Genomic DNA, 18,348 nt, shown 5'->3' with positions numbered 1-18,348 from the left:
GAGGAACTACCCTCTTACAGCGCAGTCATAAGAAAAGACCGCCAAAGCACCACATGAAACACAAGAACACCGAGTGAAAGAATATGTAAAATAATACAGCCAGATGGCCTTCTGAATGCCACATCGCCTTGCTCACACTGAACACTGGGAACTTTCTAGTGTGGGCTTTTGTGCACAGTGCTGAAAGTGTGCATTCATTCTCACAGGAGAGCATCAGCTGCTGCAGAGGAGCAGGTCTAATCCTGTATCGACGGAGAGCAAGTTTATTCTTATCCTTATCAAAGGTGCTAAAATGGGACCTGCTTACTAATTGGGCATTTAGATTGATAAACTCAAAATGAAAGAGCGGAAATGTAAGAGCAATTGAGCGCTGGAACATTATGTACAAAATGTTCATATTCCTAATCCCGGATAGATTTCGCCCTAAAAGGCTCTGCCACATAATGAGCTGTGTGTGGTGATCGGGGTTAACTGGGACGTGGTGATTCAAGCGAGTCCTCACTAAAATCAATAAGGTCAGCTGGTTTGTTTTCTATCAGGACTTTGTAGCTGGTGACCTGCGGTTCTCCAGACCACACTGACCTCTTGGAGGAGCTGCAGATAAAACAAAACAAACGGAAGCGGCCTTGTTATGGATTTCATTTCATGTTCCTGGAAAATATTTTCTGTCACACAGACCTGTAGCCATCTTGAGTTGCTCCTCCCCACAATGCTGTTACTTGTCTCCTGCTGGAGGAAAGGAACTGCGGAGGAATTGAAGTTGCCTGTGGTGGCCGGCTGGACCTCAAACCGCAAAAAGCGCAGAGATGATCGGGGGAAGGTTTATGGGTCACTGAAGCGAAGCCACCATCTTCCAAAAATGTATATGATATCTGATTGAGTGGAACATTTTCCCTTTGAGTAGACAACCACAGCAAATATCATTTACCTATCAACATAGATCATCTATCAATTTATCTGCATTGACAAACCAAAACATTGCATTGCGTAACATGTTAGCAGGGAACGTAAACAGTCATAATAAGTACTGCAGTCATGTTCCTGCTCCTGATTCTACATTCAGTTGGCTCGAATATCATTAAAAGCTCATGAGAGGCTGTGAAGAAGAATTATTTTCCCTGTGTGGAATCTCAGCAGGTTTATCCAGTAATCCGGCAGTTGGAAGCATGTGGGCTCTCTGCTCCACCTTCTCCTTGGCCAGAGGCCCTGCGCTCTTTGTTGATGACTAACATGCTACATTAAAGACATGCATATAGGTGAGGAATTCAAGAGAGAAATTAAGAATTGAAAGTGTCTTACTGAGGTACTGGGCCAGCGTGAACTGCCACAACAGCCTCAGTGAGCCTGGATGTAGATAGAACGTCTCTGGAGAGATGGAACACCATCCTTCAACAAGATAATCCTCCATTTGGTGTCGATGACTTGTTATCATGTTAAGAGGCCGCTCCCATCGGGATTGACATCTTTCCTGACAGGATAAAGGCGATCAGGCAGAATAATTTTGTATTCACTGACCCTCCCTGACGCAGGGGACAAGGGGACAAGGGGACAAGGAGACCCTAACAAGGGGACCCTAAGCATGGCAGCAGCGTGCCCCATATACCACAGGCAGCAAGCAAAGGGTTCTGGAGGCTCTGTTGTGTTGCATGCTGTCTGTCGCCTGTCTTCCTGAGCTGCAGCTCTCCTCAGTGACGTCTCTGCCTTTATTCATCAAATCCCATTAGTCATAAAGAGACAGAATAGAAATGGAATGAGATGAATGCAGGGATGTAAAGACACATTGATGCATTCTGGTGCAGAGAGTTTAGAGATGGAGATTGAATCGCATCCATCTGAAATGTGAAGATCCATATTGATATTGTTGTTATTGATTATTATTAATGATAATAATGGGGGGGGGGGGGGGTAAAAAATATCAAAGTAATAATCCTTAAAACAGACTTGAAGATTGTGATCCTGTATTGTATGTTTATGTACATATGTATAATTATTGAAGTTTCCATTGTCATGATGTCATCCCTGTCAATCAGTGGTGTTTTTTAATAAATTACATTGAATGAATTTCACCATGGTGGAAATTAAAGAATTCAGATTCATCAAATTGTTCCCTAAATCTTCAAAATCAGGACGTGCACCTCTGCTGTAACGGTGACCTGCTTGGTACACATTTGAGCTCTGCATGCATCAGCCTCCTGCATGTGCTGCTGCAGTACAAATCTATAAAGCTGCACCACACACACACACACACACACACACACACACACCCATATGCGCCATCCTATATATTTTTAGCCTATATTGTATCTTCCGTCTGCAACACCAGTGGGTTTCGTCATTTCAATGCACGGTAGCAACCTGTGGTGAAACTTTGAAGCTAAGTCAGGCTGCATGGTGCATTTAGGGACACGCAGCGTCCAATGAGTGAGCGGCTGCGCTGACGGTGCTGCCGAGCGCTGCCGGACGACACGCCCCCAGCATGGATACAAGCACAGGGACAGGCGCTCACACACACCGCGCTGGAGAGTGTTGGAGCCGCGATGGGAGTCAACACTTTCAACTTTGTAGAGTTCCTCTGACCAGCCTCGTTGCACTTCAATAAGACGTAGGGGTTTTGTTTTGTTTTCCCGAGTGGGGGGGCTCGTCTGCGTTGTTTCTATTCTTTGCTACGAGGCGTTTCTATCACAGGATGATACTGGGAGGAAGCCGGGTAAGATCATAAAGTCTCAGATGAGAGCGACCTCCTCATCCTCACCAACGCACCAACAAAGGGAACCACGGAGCAACTACTACTTTTTCTACACGCCACCAGTGTATTTTTGAATGTCATTCAGAAGCAGAGGGGGCTGTTTCAAAGACAAAATGGATCACTTTGCAGCAGAGTGCCTTGTTTCTATGTCCAGTCGTGCAATTGTTCACGCTCCTAAAGGGAATAGGGAGATTAAACCAGAGATCCCATCCTCTGACAAGACCGGGGAGGACATTAAAGAGCCTCTGGTCAAAGACAACTCCTCTCTTTTTGTGGTGGCGCGGATTCTGGCGGATTTTAACCAGCAGACTCCCAACAATGTTGCCGAGCAGGCAAAAATAAAGGATGAGAGCATGCCGAACCTCAGAGATGATGGAAACTCTGCCACACCTACCACCATCTCCGATCCTTCGCTCAAACAAAGAGGCAAAAGATCGAGAGGTCGAATTGAGCAGGAGTCACCTCAGAAAAAGCACAAATGCCACTATTCAGGTTGCGAAAAAGTTTATGGCAAATCGTCCCATCTCAAAGCCCATCTAAGGACACACACAGGTCAGTTTCATTGGGGGTGCAAATGTTTGTTGTTGTACTAAATTGACGCATTTACGGCTGCTGCCCTTGTTTGTAAGAATGGATGGGATCATTAAAAGTGATAATGCTGCAGAAAAGTGTGGTTTCTCTCACGGTGAAGACGGTGTTTTCACTCAGGGGGGTGGCTGACTGTGAGTGTGTTTCATCGAGTCATGTGTGTTGTAACGTCTATGGATCCGCCCAGTATGGAGATGATCGGCGTATAGGCGCAAAAATAGATGCAGGTTGTTGTTGTTGTTGTTGTTGTTATTGTACATATGCATTGCTCCTTTTAAGTTGGATGAACTTTGCGAAATGTCCTTATGATTTCGTGGGAGGGAGTAAAAAAAAAAAAGAAAAAAGAATGGTGCCACTCCCACTCGCGGACTCGGAGCTTTGTCACGGCTCTCCACTCGGGCTCCCTCTGCATAAGGAATCAGGCTCCGAACCCACGCTGCAGTGCAAATGCAGAAGAACACACTGATCACTCCAGTTTTGGCGTATTAATCCCAGCAGGCTTGAGTCAGTTTAGCGGCAAAAAATCAAAAAATCAAATAGCCGTCGCCACATTCTATTATCTGGATCAGAGCATATCCTAGTTTCACCCCTGCACACTACGTGGGCATGCAAAAAGTTTTTAGAATCCAGCCCCGGAAAGATGACGTTTGCGCTCTCCTATAGCGCCATACCTGCATGTTTGCTCTTTGCATTCCGCAGAATAGGCTACAGAGGGGGGAAAGGACGCAGATGAAGTTAAATAGGGGGGTTGACAAACGCTGTGCAGTCGCCTGTCTGCCCAGAGCCCTTTGTTGTGATGTGCCACACCCCCACAGACAGACTGCCAGCTGATCTGGCCAGCAACAGACTCAGCTAGATGAGCCCAGACTGAGCAGCTTCTCTCTCTCCCTCTCCCTCTCCCTCTCTCTGCAGCTCACTCACACACACACACACACACACACACACACACACACACACACACACACACACACACACACACACACTGCTCATCCTTTATACACACCATCCTCATGGAAAAATAACATGCTGGTGAAGGCATAGGAAACATTTGGTATGAATTTGACCCATCTGTCAATGATAAAATGACTCCTTCTTTCATCCCATGATCAATCATCCCCATTAAATGACAGATATCTGCTTGAGATTGAATTGGAAACCCCTTGCACATAACCCACACATTACCTATTAAAACCTACTATTATCTATTACAATCTCTCCATTTAATACCTTCTATTGAAGCTTATGTAACCCACCTTTGCGTTGCCTCTCCTCGTGGCACTCTGTTCTCTCATATGGAGGCCATATGAGAGCAGAAATGCAACCACGTGTGAATATCACAGCCTCACTATTGCACTGCTTTTTATAAATGCATGGCATCAATCCAACATTGTTATATTTCGGTCCAAACACTGCTGACTGCATTGCTGTGTAGTCAGAGGCTGATATTGTGCCTGATTCCTGCTGAGAGATGTGAACATTGATTTTTCCCTACGTGTGTGCATAAGCAATGAGTTAAATGCCTTCCAACAGATATAAACAGCCCCGGTCCACCTCGCTGTGTGTTCCAGGGCAGTTTTATTGCCATCAGCCCTGCCCTTCTATTTTGCCTATGACAGCCTTTCTGTTGGAATATTCCCCTGCGACCGGCTTTGCAATTGGTTTGCATCCTCTAATGTTTCTCTGCTCATTTGATTGGACAGTCAGAGAGAACTTGAGTCATCGCACTTGGGCCAAACTTGCCCTTCTTTCAGAGCCAGCGTGCTTCCTTCGCAGGCTGCCCGTGTGGTTTTAGTGCTGTTTTACGACTCCCTTTCAGCCCCAGCCCTTGTCTCTCGTCCATCAAGCTTTTTGCCTTTTCGCTCGCCTTCCTGTCGGGGTTGCACTGCTGTGTCTGCTCCTATGATTGGTTTGTCTCCCATAAATTCTGATAATGTGGCTTTCTGCACATGCGATTGGATAGGCGCAGAATGTGGGTCATCTGAGTTCAGCTTCTCAGCCTCAGCCAACCTTGCAGCTCTTTCAGCGAGCCAGACTCAGTGTTTTCCTTCAGCCCCTACTAGCAGAGTGAGGAGAGAATGGATTCCAGCCCAGGTTTTCCCAGCCAAGCGCCCCTATCTAAGTGAACACTGTGTTACAGACACCAAACAAAGAGCCAGGAACGCGGTGTCCTTATTTGACTTCTGCAACACCCAATGCTTCATCACTCTGGCTTCTTAGGTTTTTCATGCAATTTGTCAGAATGTAAGAGGAGATGAAACCTAAGCTGGCGTATATATATTTTGGGGAATGTTTACAGTATAGAAACATCAATTCTATTATTCTGTCAAAATGAACCAGGCTCAGTAATAATGTCTTGAGATAATTTTTGCGCTGTTTGAGGTTCACGCTTCAGTTTGTAATTCTGTGTTTAATGTGGTTTGCCGGAATTTCTAATTCCTCATTAGTCACTGGGAAGCAGTTTGGATATATTGCTGCTTATCACTTACACAGATGAATAGTATGAAAATTGAGCTTACCACAGTTTTATTAAATTTCCAGTCAGTCTCCGGCATGAATGTTCAATAACATTATGATGCCTGTAATGCATCTCATTTAGATTTGGTTGAGGTAATAAAGTACTGAAACACTGTTAGTGGTACAGTGAAGATTCCGTGTCGGCTGGTCAATTCCCATTGTAATCATCCTCCGAAAAATGAGCTGGCCTTGTAATTACCTCCAACAGAGAGACTATGTTGTCACTAACATCTGCTGGTTGGTTTTATTAGCTTGTTTGTCAGGAGGATTACTCAAAAAGGAACTTGTGACATATCGGTGCAGATTCCAGATCCAGAGGCAAATCTGGGAAATCTTTTAAACATTAGAGATACTGGAGAGATACATGATGTGATCAGCTTAGATTTAGAAGCTGAAGTAAGTCATATATATAGCTGTACATTCTACATGACTTTGTCTATTTAAGTCGGTCATTGGGGGAGTCTGAGGTGTTTAATTTAACTTTTCTCCTCCTGCACTGGTTGTGTGGGGGCAATTTCCAGACACAGGGGTACAGAGTGCATATAAATCTCTCATTATACCTCATTGAGTTTGAATCCGTAGTAGTTTGGGGGTCTAAGGTTACCAGACAGCTTTGTCTGATCTTTGCTCATTGGAGGTGGGGGCTTTGCATGCACTTATCCTGCACTGTGGAAAATGGAATCATGGAATGCTGGAACATTTTGTTAGTGTCACATGGAACAAAGGGTTGAGAAAATGTGAAAGCAGCCTTACCACAAAAACAAAACCATAAACAAGAAACTTATTCTGACTCCTGCTAAGTTGTTGTCTTCCCATCGCTGGGTTACATTTCACACTTTCATTCTGCTTTGACGCCTTCTTAAGAGTTATAACCGAATCTAATGATGAGGATCCAGTTCCCCAGAGGTGGCTTGTGGTCGTAAAGGACACAACGTTTTTTCTGCGGAGCCTCATTACTCTGCTTTGGTCATGTCATGCAAAGTGCCCTGAGAAAAGGAGAGATGGCCCCTGACAAGCTCATTATAAGTCATGTCTTCTTCAGAAAGAACAGCCCGGCCCTTCTGTGCCCCCCACAGCTGGGCCTGACAAAAGGCCATCTTGTACAAGACCGGGACAGAACGATTTGCATCACCGGCAGAGACAGGGTCAATATTTCTCAAAGACAAAAGGGCCTAATGCTATATTTTACAGTTGGTTTGACGTTTTGTCCGGCTCTCTTTTGTGCCTTGCTGGGGGTACCTCTAATATTGTGCGCTGGTTGTAAAGCCCTACTCTGTCTGTTCTCACAAATCAGAGGCACCACCTGGCAGCACAGTTCCGCCACCATGCAGACCCAGTTATTCATGCACGCCTTCTATTTTCAGGCAAATAACTGTGGTTAATGACACTTTTTAAACATGAAATTATCGCCAAATTCCACATGGAAAAGCAAGCAGGAGTCTCACGCTTGCATCGCTGCCTGCGGTTTCATAGCTGGCCGGCTCTGCGACACAGAGCGCACTGTGTTCCTGTGTGGTTGGTGGCAGTGATGAGGTAGCAGGGTGGAGATGGGGTTTTCCTGCTCTTCCTTGAGCCTGACCTTACCTCTATATTGGTCAGCAACTCTACAGGGGCAACGAGGTCACTCTGTCTGCCTGCCTGCCACAAGCCAGGATTTCCACCATCCCTCCCAGTTTAGTCATACTTCTTCCAGTTCAATAACACGACAGGTTTAGCCCCCATTTGTCTCCATTCTGGTGATTCACAGATGGACAAATTCCAGTATTTTCCACTAGATTAGATTTTTCCTAAACGCGGCTTAAAGCTGGTTGGCCCATGTAGGTTACGTGTAGCTGTACAGTATACGTCCAATAGAAACAAGGTATTAGTTAAATCTACTTGATCCCTAGGATGTAAATAAAACCAAACCACCATCTTGCCTGTTCTAATCCTCTGTGTCAGAGCTGCTCGTTTCTCTCAGATCCTTGTCCATGAAAGGCTTAGGTGGGCATCTGCAAGGAGTGTGGTGTTATACTGTACATGCTGTCCATATGCTACACTATGTGGTCACAGGCAAAGCTCACTGACTTACTAATGTTGTAATATACAGCCCATGTAATTATGATAAAGCAGCCGAGCATGGTGGCAGTCATAATGGTGGAAGACCCCTGTCGTTAGCTGTCTGCTGTGTTATCAGCGCTCCGCAGGGTTCATGTATTCTCTAGTTAGCTCTTGAGTTCTATAAAAGCCGCTCTGTCTAACCCCCCGTCTCTCCAGCCCCTCCCACACTCCCGCAAAGAAAAATAGGTGCTGAAGCGTGTTGTGTTGCGAGGCCAAGCCCTGGCCGTGGCTTGAAGCAGGGTGTCAATTACCAAAGGCAGGAAGAGAGGGATCTAGACCTGTGGAACGCCGCATTTTTCACCTCCACTGTTCTAAAACCACCGACCACATCTCGCACGCAAGGGCAGGATCTGCAGCACAAAGAAAGAGAATATACAGTGCAGCAGGGTGGGGGTGGGGATGGATACCAGGATATTCACTGTCAATGCCCTCCATTGATGTAGGTCATTTATTCAGCTGCATGTGCAGCTAATCTGATTAACGTTTGAAGGGCTGTGACCTCTGTAGCGGGGAACACCCCTGTCAGTCCAGCCTGGAGAAGGTTCAGGCTGAGAGTCAGACCCTGACTGCAGCTCCAGTATGAGAAATGCAGAAATTGTTGTGTAGCCGCTGTCAGATGGAGGTTTTGCTGTGTGTCGTTGAGCTGTTTATGTTCCCTGTGGTATGTAAGGTGTGTCCCCTTTCTCTGTGCGATAAATCAGATTGTGGCAGACCACGGCACAAAGGGGTGTGGCCCTCGGCACGCGATGAAGAGTACTTTGTGGACTCGTGGGGGGAAGGAGAGCATAATCATTTCTCAATGAGACATAGAAAAATTCTCTCACACTTTCCACCAGTGTATCAGATAAGGCATTGGACAGCAGGCACCATCTAAAGTCTGTATCTCTTATCTCTCTCTCTCTGCGCAGTGAGGGGAGGCCTCTCAGGAACCGGCAGGGCTGGGGCTCTTTGTTTGATGCTCACTAGTAAGGTTGTCTGTCTCTGTATGAGCTATAGTGTCAGACTCCATCAGTGAAATGAGCTGGCGTTGTGGCGTGTGAGTCAGAGTCATGGATGATTGGGTATCCCTTCTCCTACCTGCCTGTGCCAAAGCGTCTGAGAAACCACCAACACCAGGTTCTGGCTGCAGCTGCTCACATGTCCTTACTTAACCAGGGTGAAAAAGATAAGGAGACTGCCGGCAACACAACAAGGCTGCGAGTCATTTTAGCTCGCACTCAAGGCCGAATGAGAGTGCCCACTCTAACTAATTGAGGTAAATGTGATGAGCTGGTCAATGCGATCAAGCCATTTCTTACCCCCAAAGAGTTAAAGTGTTAAAGTAATGTATGGCTAAGTGTGTGCAGGAATCAGACAGTCACCCTCGACCCCGCCGCATGTCTCTGGGTGAATGTCAATAGCCCTGTGCAGTGCCGGCCGAAGGGAGTGAGTTACGGTTAGTACGCACGGCCTGTCTGATTGAAATGCATTACAGGAGAGCCTCTCCTGCTGGGAGCGAGGCTGCCGCTATTGTTCACAACCTGACAGCTATAGGCTCACAAGGGGAGGCCGGCTATTCCACGCCAAGCAAGGTCCCCTCAATAAAGACAAAAGATGATAATAGATGAGATGCTCTGTGTTTTAGGAGCTTTCTCCCCGAGCATAAGATCCCCGCCGCCTACGCCAGACCCACCCAAAGGTTCTTTCCTCTGCAGAGACGACTCATTCTCAAACTAAATGGAGGTTCTGAGGAAGCATGTTTTGATCTTCTCTGTAATTTGACTCCTTTCCACAGAGTTAATTCATCATATATGAACAGGCAGGTAAACAGTTGTGCTCCACTCTCAAATCGAGCGGCGTGTTTTTCGCCCTACAGACCGCACAGATTTCCATGAGCCTTTGTTGTTATTTTTTGCGCGAGTGAAGCCTGCGTGTTGTGAGACGGTTATTGCTGTTTGAACAATGAAAAGAGACGCTGCCTAAGCTTAATGTGTATTTATTGTTCCACGCACATGTTTGTGTTTATATCCTCTTGGCGTGTGATAGTGTGTGTTGAGGGAGAGGCTGGGTGCAGACGGGTTAACCCTATAGCGTCATGGGCAGAGGCTCGCTCCAGTGGTTAGGCTGATGTCTGTCTGAGCAGTCATTTTAGTATTATGCAGAATCAAGCCCGGTGGACGCCTTCTGGCTCCTGCTCGGCTCCACGTCATAGTCTGTTGTAAACATGTAACTAAATTATAGGATTGTGCCGAGCCCTACCATTGGAGCTGGCGGCGTCCCTTTCATTTGATGTTGCCAAACTGGCTGCGCCGCTAAGCCATCACTGAGGTGAGGTCGCTCCAAACGTAATGAGCTGTGTGTGTGTGTATGTCTGTCTCCAGCTTGAGAGAGTTCATATGTGTTTAGTGTGCACCTTGTTGTGCTTCTGAGCTCTGTGCGTTTCCTGTTGTGGTGCTCGCTGTGCAGAGAAGTTCAAGGTGATCTCTGATGTGCTCACGCAAAGCTTGTTTTCCTCCGCCTGCAGTGCTCGCACAGCTTTCAAATGTGTGACCGGCCCATGGCTGAGGAAACATCAGGAATGTCATCTGCTCCGGCTTGTGATGCTGGTAGCGCTGGTGAGGAGAGCAGGTGATGGAGTTGAATCGAGTTGCGTCTGCTGCTCACGTCAAAAAGTGATTTGATCTCAGACAGCATCCCCTTACAGCCGCCAGATAAACCCAGATTCCATTACATGTTAACCATTTCTGCAGCGAGTCAGGAGGCCACGTTTCAGACATTAATGAGAGTAGGATGGAGGAAGAGGAGCAGTGTTGAGATGAGATTTACTGACCCAGAGAGAACAGTTATATAACAAGAGTACCTGTGACATAATCGCATCGCCTTGGAGGGGGGACACTCGTGCTTAGTCGAGTTACAGTTTGTGTGTATGATGTAACTGACTTTGCGGGTAACTGGGTCACTGTGTTCGTTAGAGAAAAGCCTCCCTCATTCCCCCCCACCCCCACCCCCACCCTCTCGCCCTTTTCAACCGCCACGTTCTGAGAGAGACAAACCACACCCACTGGCTGTGGCGCGCTGCCAGATATGGGATAGCCAATCTGTGGGGGCTGGCGTCACGGTCGCCACGGTGCAGCGCTTGAACACTGGGAGTGAATGGGATGAAGAGCAGGACGAGGATGGGGGGGTGTCAGCGAGCCACATTCTCATTCTAATGGAGGTGCTGACTAATGGCTGCAGCGTATTGAAATATCTAACAGAGTGACACCCTCCCATCAGCGACCATAAAAGATCCTATCATCATTTCCACTCAGGATCAAAGCGTTTGTTCCCTAAACCGCTCCTTTGTTAGCAGAAATTACCACGCACATGAACACCCCGAGCTTTGTGTTATGAAACAACCGCAGCAGATAATTGGAGCATTGCACGTTTTTTTCTTCTTCTTCCTCTCTATACCAGTGGATGTTCCTAGGCAAGGCTCACATCAAAGAACCTCTGGAGCTCTAAATAATTTGGGGCATCTGGGTCAGTTGCCGTTGGATACCTGACGCTTCCAGAATGACGGCGTTACTGTATCGGGGCAGTGAGCCTGGATATCTCAGCCCGGCTCTCTGGTGTCTGCTTAAATATTCATGTCACTGGATCTGTTACACTGGTGACTGAGCCTTAAGCAGCCAGCACAGCTTAGAGCTTCACTTTTTTAGACTATAACTCATTTTGCTGTGCCAGGTGGCAAGGCAGATGCTTTCTCTTGTTAACTAGAGGGCAATCAGAGAGTTCAAACCTCTGCCAAGGCCAAGCAGTCCTCCAATCAAGACTCTGAGTGATCCAATTTAAGCAGTTACAGCTGGACCACAATCACCAACATGTCATCTAACAGGAAATCTGTAAAAAAAACAAACATGACACCTTTGAAAATCTTGGTCTAGACATTGTAATTGTATTATTTTGTGACAATTGACTGAGTATTGTAGGAGGAGATCCAAAAAATCTAAATGCTGGAAAATCTAGTGAGGTGTAAATGGTCTGTATGGATTAATGGGGAAGGAGCCGGAAAGAAATGCAGGGAAAGAATTTTTATCCTGTGAGTAACGTTTCACAAGTGGAACATTTAACAGTTTCTTCCCTGGATCACGTCCAAGCAGCCCAGCAAGTCTTGTTGAAATCGGTTGCTAAGTATTTAAGATATCCTGCTAGAAGACAAACAGAAAACATAAACTCCTTTGTGGAGGTATTAAGGTTTGAAGTCAGGACTATGTACAATGAGATTAGTGGAGTTTAACCCCAACAACCAACCAGAGCCTCTTCATGTTTATAGATTGCCTAAATTCTTGTTGTGGGCAGACGTGTGTATACTTTACATGGAAGGAGAATCTGTGGACAAAGGCGACTGCTTTGCACGCTCGCAGAAGCATGAATATGTATATCCGAGTGTGAGCGCTGCACGCAACACACTCTATGAGTCTGTGCGTGCCAGAGTTCTGTAGTGGGCAGGGCTGACGGAGTTTGAGGTGAGGCGTCTGAGGCAGGAACACAGACCGGGCTGTCTAGACTTGCTCTGTCTGTCTGCATGTTTTGTAACCATGCAGTATAGAGAGAGACAGAGAGGGAGAGAGAGAGGGAGGGAGAGAGGGAGGTGGTCCGGACTCTAGTGCACTGAGTTCTTGTTTTTGAGACTGAGTGGCATCAGGTAGCATTTGATCGTTTGATGCTTAGCAGCGCTGTTTCCACTGTGGCCCAGAGGGAAACCACAGAACAAAGATAGCATGTGGCAAGCCTGGTCTTATTTGCTTCTTTTGTCCTGCTACCTACAAACAGTCACGCATTTCTGCCTCTATTCTTTTACAGCACGATTCTGTCGTTTATCTCTCGGCGGACGCGTTGCCATTGATCTCACTCTCAGCGAAGACGTATAACTTTAGAAAAGAAGAAGTCCTACCAGTCTGTGCAGCGCTGCAAGGTCGTCGCTGGTAAAATTAGAATCCTGTATCTGGCTATTGTCAGGCAGAAACTCGCTGAAATGGAAGTAAAAGGAGCAGAATTAGATACATTGGCCGGTGGATACAGCGCTCCACGTTTAGACTCCACACATCAGAATAGAAGGAAACTACAAGATATACAGTGCCATCTGGCTTTGGGTAGATTTGTGTCAAAGCCCCCTTTTTATTGCCTGATTGAGGGGGAAGGGTACAAGTGCCTGTGTGCCAAGTCACAGATAGTTAGATGTTGGAAAATGGGCTGGATAATGATTGTGAATGTGTGCTGTTTAGTTTAGATAATAATATCGTGTGTTTGCTTCACCTAAACTGGACCAACTCCTCAGCAATCTACCCGACGACAGCCTTTTCCAGCCTTCTGAGTTCAAGCTGGTGAGCGTCAGTCCACGCAGACTTTCACCCAACCTATCAGTGACCTTTGGATCATTATGCCCCAGTGACTCAGAACAGAGAAGTGCTCAGTCTCCATCAGCTAAGTGTGTGTTGGCTGTGCACCTCAGTGCTCGCAACTTGTCAACCTATAAACACCTTATAATGAATCACCACTCCCACTGTGGAGCTTCGGGCAGCTCTTGGTAATGTTCAGAGCGTAGGCTTCACCATCAGAGTGTGGGAATATGAACACGCTAATGACTTTCATACGTTTTGTTTTGCACTCATGATTCTCATCGTTATCTGAGTTTCAAAGTTAAACTCAAAATACTACGGGGTGTATATGCATTTAACCCTGCAATATATAGAGACCAATATATCACTAATTACAAGCTTCCGCTGAGAAAAGTAGTTCCATTGTGGTGACTTTACTACTAGCTAACCATACAGTAGCAGCCTATTTAGAGTTTAAGTTTAATTGCACATTTCCATTAATTATGAAATGCGACAGAGTAAATGGAGCGTCTCTCAGGATGTCTCTCAATGTTGACGTCTTATAGCTTTTCACTTTGAAAACCTGACACGTCTTGTTCTTGTGAAACGACAAGAAGGCTAAGCTAGTTTGTAGCGGCAGTGCTAGGAAGGTAGCTAGGAACGCTGGCAACTCTTGGCGTAGCTCGGCTAACACTGCAGTTGTCTGTTGTATCAAGGTCAGTCGTCATTTATAATTAAATAGTGCCCAATAAATTACATGCGTGTGTATGTGTTTGTGTGTGTGCTTTTAGTCAGCAGTAAGTCTCACCTGTGTTTGTTTCCATTCTATACTGACAGCTGTCCGTGTCTGTCTTTCCGTTCCTCAGGAGAACGACCTTTCCCCTGCACCTGGCCCGACTGCAGTAAGAAGTTTGCCCGTTCTGACGAGCTGGCCCGCCACTACCGCACCCACACGGGGGAGAAGAAGTTTGGCTGCCCGCTGTGCGACAAGCGCTTCATGCGCAGCGACCACCTGATGAAGCACGCCCGTCGCCACTCAGATTTCCAGCCCGGCATGCTGAAGAGGCCCCACAGCGGCGGCGGCACCACGCGCCCGAGCTCCCTCAGCGACTACAGCCGCTCGGACGCCTCCAGTCCCACCCTCAGCCCAGCCAACTCGCCTTAAACTCGAACCCAGTCGCACTTTCCGCCTCTGACACCACGAGGCCCGTGTTCTCGTCATAACACTTGTGTTGCACAGTCGTCAGCATCCCCTCCCCCCCTCCCTTTGCTACTCCCGCGCTTGCTGTGGTGTACCATACTGTACATAAGTGCTTATTGTAGTGCAATTACGTGTGATCCTAAAAGAAGATAATGCCTTTCCCAGATGGCAATATTTACACTCTGTACCATATGTCTGTATTTTTAGCTTCTGATCATGCCTAGTTGTCCAATGTTCACCGTCAACTAATCAAGGGTTAGAAGAACAGCAGACACCCTGACAAGTCTTATCAAAACGTTAAGTTTCTCTTCTTTCTTTTTTGAATGGGTGAGGAGAAGGGGTATACATACACCTCAGGATCGAAGACAGTTGCTATTTCTGTAATACCACAGTACGTAACAGTACTCACATTGACTGCACAATATACTCATCACTTTACTCTGAAGTTCAACGGGGGTTGAATTTTACGCCCTGCTCAGGGATGGCCTTGTTAGCTTGAAAGAATGAACCTGGTGAAGAGAAACATACAGTGCATACAAACAGTGCATACATACATACATACATACATACATACATACATACATAGTATATAGCAGCCTTACACTCAACACACAATTTGCACTCTTTTGTTTTTGTCGGTTTTCGCGTGCAAAGGATGCCGATCACGCTCGACCTTCACGTGCGTGAAACAGCTCGGCGTCTACTGGGGGTTTATATTTAATGTAACAGTGGTTTGGGATGAAAACGATCCCCCAACCCCGAAGAAATTCATCTCCACCGCTTATCATTACACTGGGTTACACACACCGCCGTGCAGTGTGTACTATGTAAAACTGCACGGTGGGAGGATGGGGATTATGTCGGGTTAACAGTTTCATAAATATTCTCAGTTATACAACCTTTAAATAGAGACGGTAAAGTTTCAAAGCAGCTGTTCATTGTTTTTAGAAAGTGCTGTGTCATCAGCCAGGATTTCACACATACAAAGGGACTCCAGATGAAACAATGTTTATCCCTCTTCCAAGCACATAGGAAAAAGTACCAAAGACCAGAGTGAATGAGGGCTTTCTGTTCAGGCCTGTGAGCCGCCCTTCATTGGGGCCCGGGGCCAGTGCTTGGCAGTATCGCAGGTAGAGCCGGGAGGCCTGCTTACTTCCCTCCCGACTCTGCCCGGCTGTGGCCTCCCTGGAGGAAACAGCTGCATCCCACAAGAAGCTATTCACGGGCCTGCAGGAGCGGTGCTAACACGCCGCTCCTTGGGAGTCCTCGTTTCTGGCTCTACCTGTCATCTCCAGGCGAAACTCCCAGCTTGTCCGGATTACGGAGAGGTTACCTAACTGGGGGCGAATGTAGGCCGGGGGTGTGGCGGCGCGGAGGTGGGTTGGGCTCGGAACGCCGATTTAACAAAGCAGCTATCTGCTGTAGTCAGGCGAGAGAGGGAAGGTTCACAGGGCTCCAGATAAAGAGGGGAGGTTTATCGTGAGCTCAGCAGCACAGAGGAGGAGACACCCCTCCATTGTAGACACCCACACCTCCCTCTCCCCCCTTCCCTTCCTTCGCGCCAAGATCGCCCGGGCCAACAACGGCAATTGCGAGAGGGAAATTGGACGTAATTACGGGGTTTGATCCAACCTGTAGGGTATTCCGCTTATTCCCTGAGAGATACGTGTATCAACAACTCTACTACCTAGACATCGCCAGCAGTGTGGGTGGGGTGTATCCAAATCCATCCTAAGCACAGGGAGAAATCCTAGATTACAGCTGCCGGAGTCAAATTTCCAGGAAACCGTCGATCCAAATTTGATAACTCATCTCAAACAGCTGCTTTCAAACTTCGCTCTCACAACAAAAGGGGGCTTTTTTCTTTGGTTTCAAACTGTGTCAACGAGAAAGCCTTTGAACCAAAACGAACATATCAGCAGAGTGCAGAGCTCTCCGGCTCCGTGTGAAGCTCCGATGTCCCCGTGAGAACGCCAACTTGTGTTTCTAGACGGACATGCCTCAATAAGTCAGGCAAAAGGCACAGTAAAGCTTCTATAGAATCGGGCACCGCTATCAAAACTGCTGCGGCCCAGCTCCGTCTGTGTTATGCCTACGTTTGCTTTTTAATGTCGGAAACGGATTCACCCAACGTCGTCTGGTCACGTCAAAAACCCTCCATCGCTCTGATTTTTCGCGTTTCGTCTTTCTACCCCGGGCCAATTCGGGCCCGTCTCTCCATATGCATGTTAACAGCTTCGTCCCTGAAAAGTGCGGAGGGGAGTTTTTTGAGGCTGACAAGCAGGTGTACGTGTATGAATGGCAGGCCTTGTCCCTCACTCTCCACAGTGGCCATCTCTCTTCAAAAGACGTGAAGAATAAACTCTATCACATCCTGCAGAAAGAAAACATCCCTTATTTAGACAGAATGAAGTAGTGGCCTGGTGTAAGAAACCCTCTGTAAGACGAGCCGAGTTGAATAGTTTCCGAGCTGCAAGATGACACTTTGAATGCCACTGATCAGCAGCTCTGGGTGAAAGAGGCACTGTGAGAGCGTTCCACATTTACCCTTTTTTCTGGAAACCCTTTTTCATTTTCCACATGCAAATTCTCCAAACGGCTGTTGAGCAGCTTTTTTTCCCCTGGTATCTATCCACAAGCTCACCTTTTTTTCTTTTTTTTTATATCTTGATTTGTAGTGGAATTTTCTCTTTTGTCAACAACGTGCAAAAAAAAAAGAAGAAGAAAAAAATAATCAGAGTAGCTCACCCTAAAGCAGGTTACACCCCAATCACATATCAGTCCATAATCTGCACATTTACCTCAGGGTCAACAGAGACAGTTTGTGGATTTTGTTGTTGTACGCTGACATCAGTTTCTAGCCCAGCCTCGCCCGGCGTGCGTTCCTGGTGTACGCATAGTGCTCGCTGCTGGTCAGTGTCTTGCCACACTGGAAACACAGGAAACGCCTCTGCCGCCGCCGCCGTCGCACAGGCCTCAGCTCCTGCCGATCTTTAAAAACAGAAAAAAAACAAAAACCTGGACGGTCCTCACTACGCCTTAGTAAAGCACTGGGCACACACTCTGGAGCTGCTTTTCAGCGAATCGCCCCTTTAAAAACGTAAAAATCGTGTCAGCGGCCTCGTAGGCTCCAGGACGCTCCTGCCATCTGATATTAACACGACTGTGACAGCGTAAAAATGTTGATCCCGGTCCATCCATCCATCGACATACATGTCTGATAACTTATTCTCACTGTACCAAACCTACTTGAAGAATTCAACTCAAAAGGCCATTGAACACAGTTTTGTACATTTCCATTTTTACTGTACTTTATTTTGTTGTCAAATACTCACTTAACCTCTCTGGAGAACAGGTGTATAGTCTATTATTCTTATGATAGGTTTGTTTGTTTGTTTGTTTGGTTGTTTTTTTTCCAATGTCTTCAGGTCATTTCACAGCTTTTTTAACGCTGACATTTTTGTTTTTTTGGCGAGGTTTCTTTTTTTTTATGATATATTTTCTCTCCCCACTCGGGTTTCACTTCTCTAATCAGAAGCTCTCTGTTGATGTCAGGACGCGGGTTTTGTCAAAAAAAAGAAAATCCCTCCAGTGTGGAAAAAATAGTCGGCGGTGTGGGGGGGAGGGGCAGGGGGGTTTGTTGCTAGGGCGACGATAAGAAAAGGAAACTTCTTGACCTCTGCGCGTTGATTTCAGATGTAAGGACTCATTTTCTTTATTGTATAGCTTCTTTTTCCATAAGATTAGAGACCACAGCATTGTGAGTTAGCAATGTAGTCATAATGTATTTTTTACTATTATTATTATTATTGCTTTTTATTGGTCTCATATGAAATGTTTTGTGTTTTTAAGATTCATAC

At 46.5% G+C, this 18,348-nt stretch overlaps 1 protein-coding gene across 1 annotated transcript; it reads left to right on the top strand.

Annotated features, from left to right (window-relative positions):
• Positions 1-2,505: 2,505 nt before the first annotated feature.
• Positions 2,506-18,050, top strand: klf13 (Kruppel like factor 13). Its single transcript, XM_076169559.1, has 2 exons — positions 2,506-3,298; positions 14,154-18,050. The coding sequence occupies exons 1-2, from the start codon at positions 2,821-2,823 to the stop codon at positions 14,450-14,452; spliced, it is 777 nt and encodes a 258-aa protein (XP_076025674.1). The 5' UTR covers positions 2,506-2,820; the 3' UTR covers positions 14,453-18,050.
• Positions 18,051-18,348: the final 298 nt, after the last annotated feature.

Source organism: Genypterus blacodes, unplaced genomic scaffold (assembly GCF_046128005.1).
Source record: "Genypterus blacodes isolate CSIRO-AG114 ecotype Tasmania unplaced genomic scaffold, CSIRO-AGI_Gbla_v1 ptg000015l_1, whole genome shotgun sequence".
Classification (NCBI taxonomy): domain Eukaryota; kingdom Metazoa; phylum Chordata; class Actinopteri; order Ophidiiformes; family Ophidiidae; genus Genypterus; species Genypterus blacodes.
Note: the sequence above shows the minus strand (reverse complement) of the source record. Positions and strands in the feature narration are given on the sequence as shown.

What these genes read in the sequence shown, in the direction of transcription:
- klf13 (XM_076169559.1), top strand. Translation starts at nt 2,821, where the DNA reads ATGTCATTCAGAAGCAGAGGGGGCTGTTTCAAAGACAAAATGGATCAC. An exon ending in CCATCTAAGGACACACACAG is followed by an intron (nt 3,299 to 14,153) that starts GTCAGTTTCATT and finishes TCCGTTCCTCAG; the next exon opens with GAGAACGACCTTTCCCCTGC.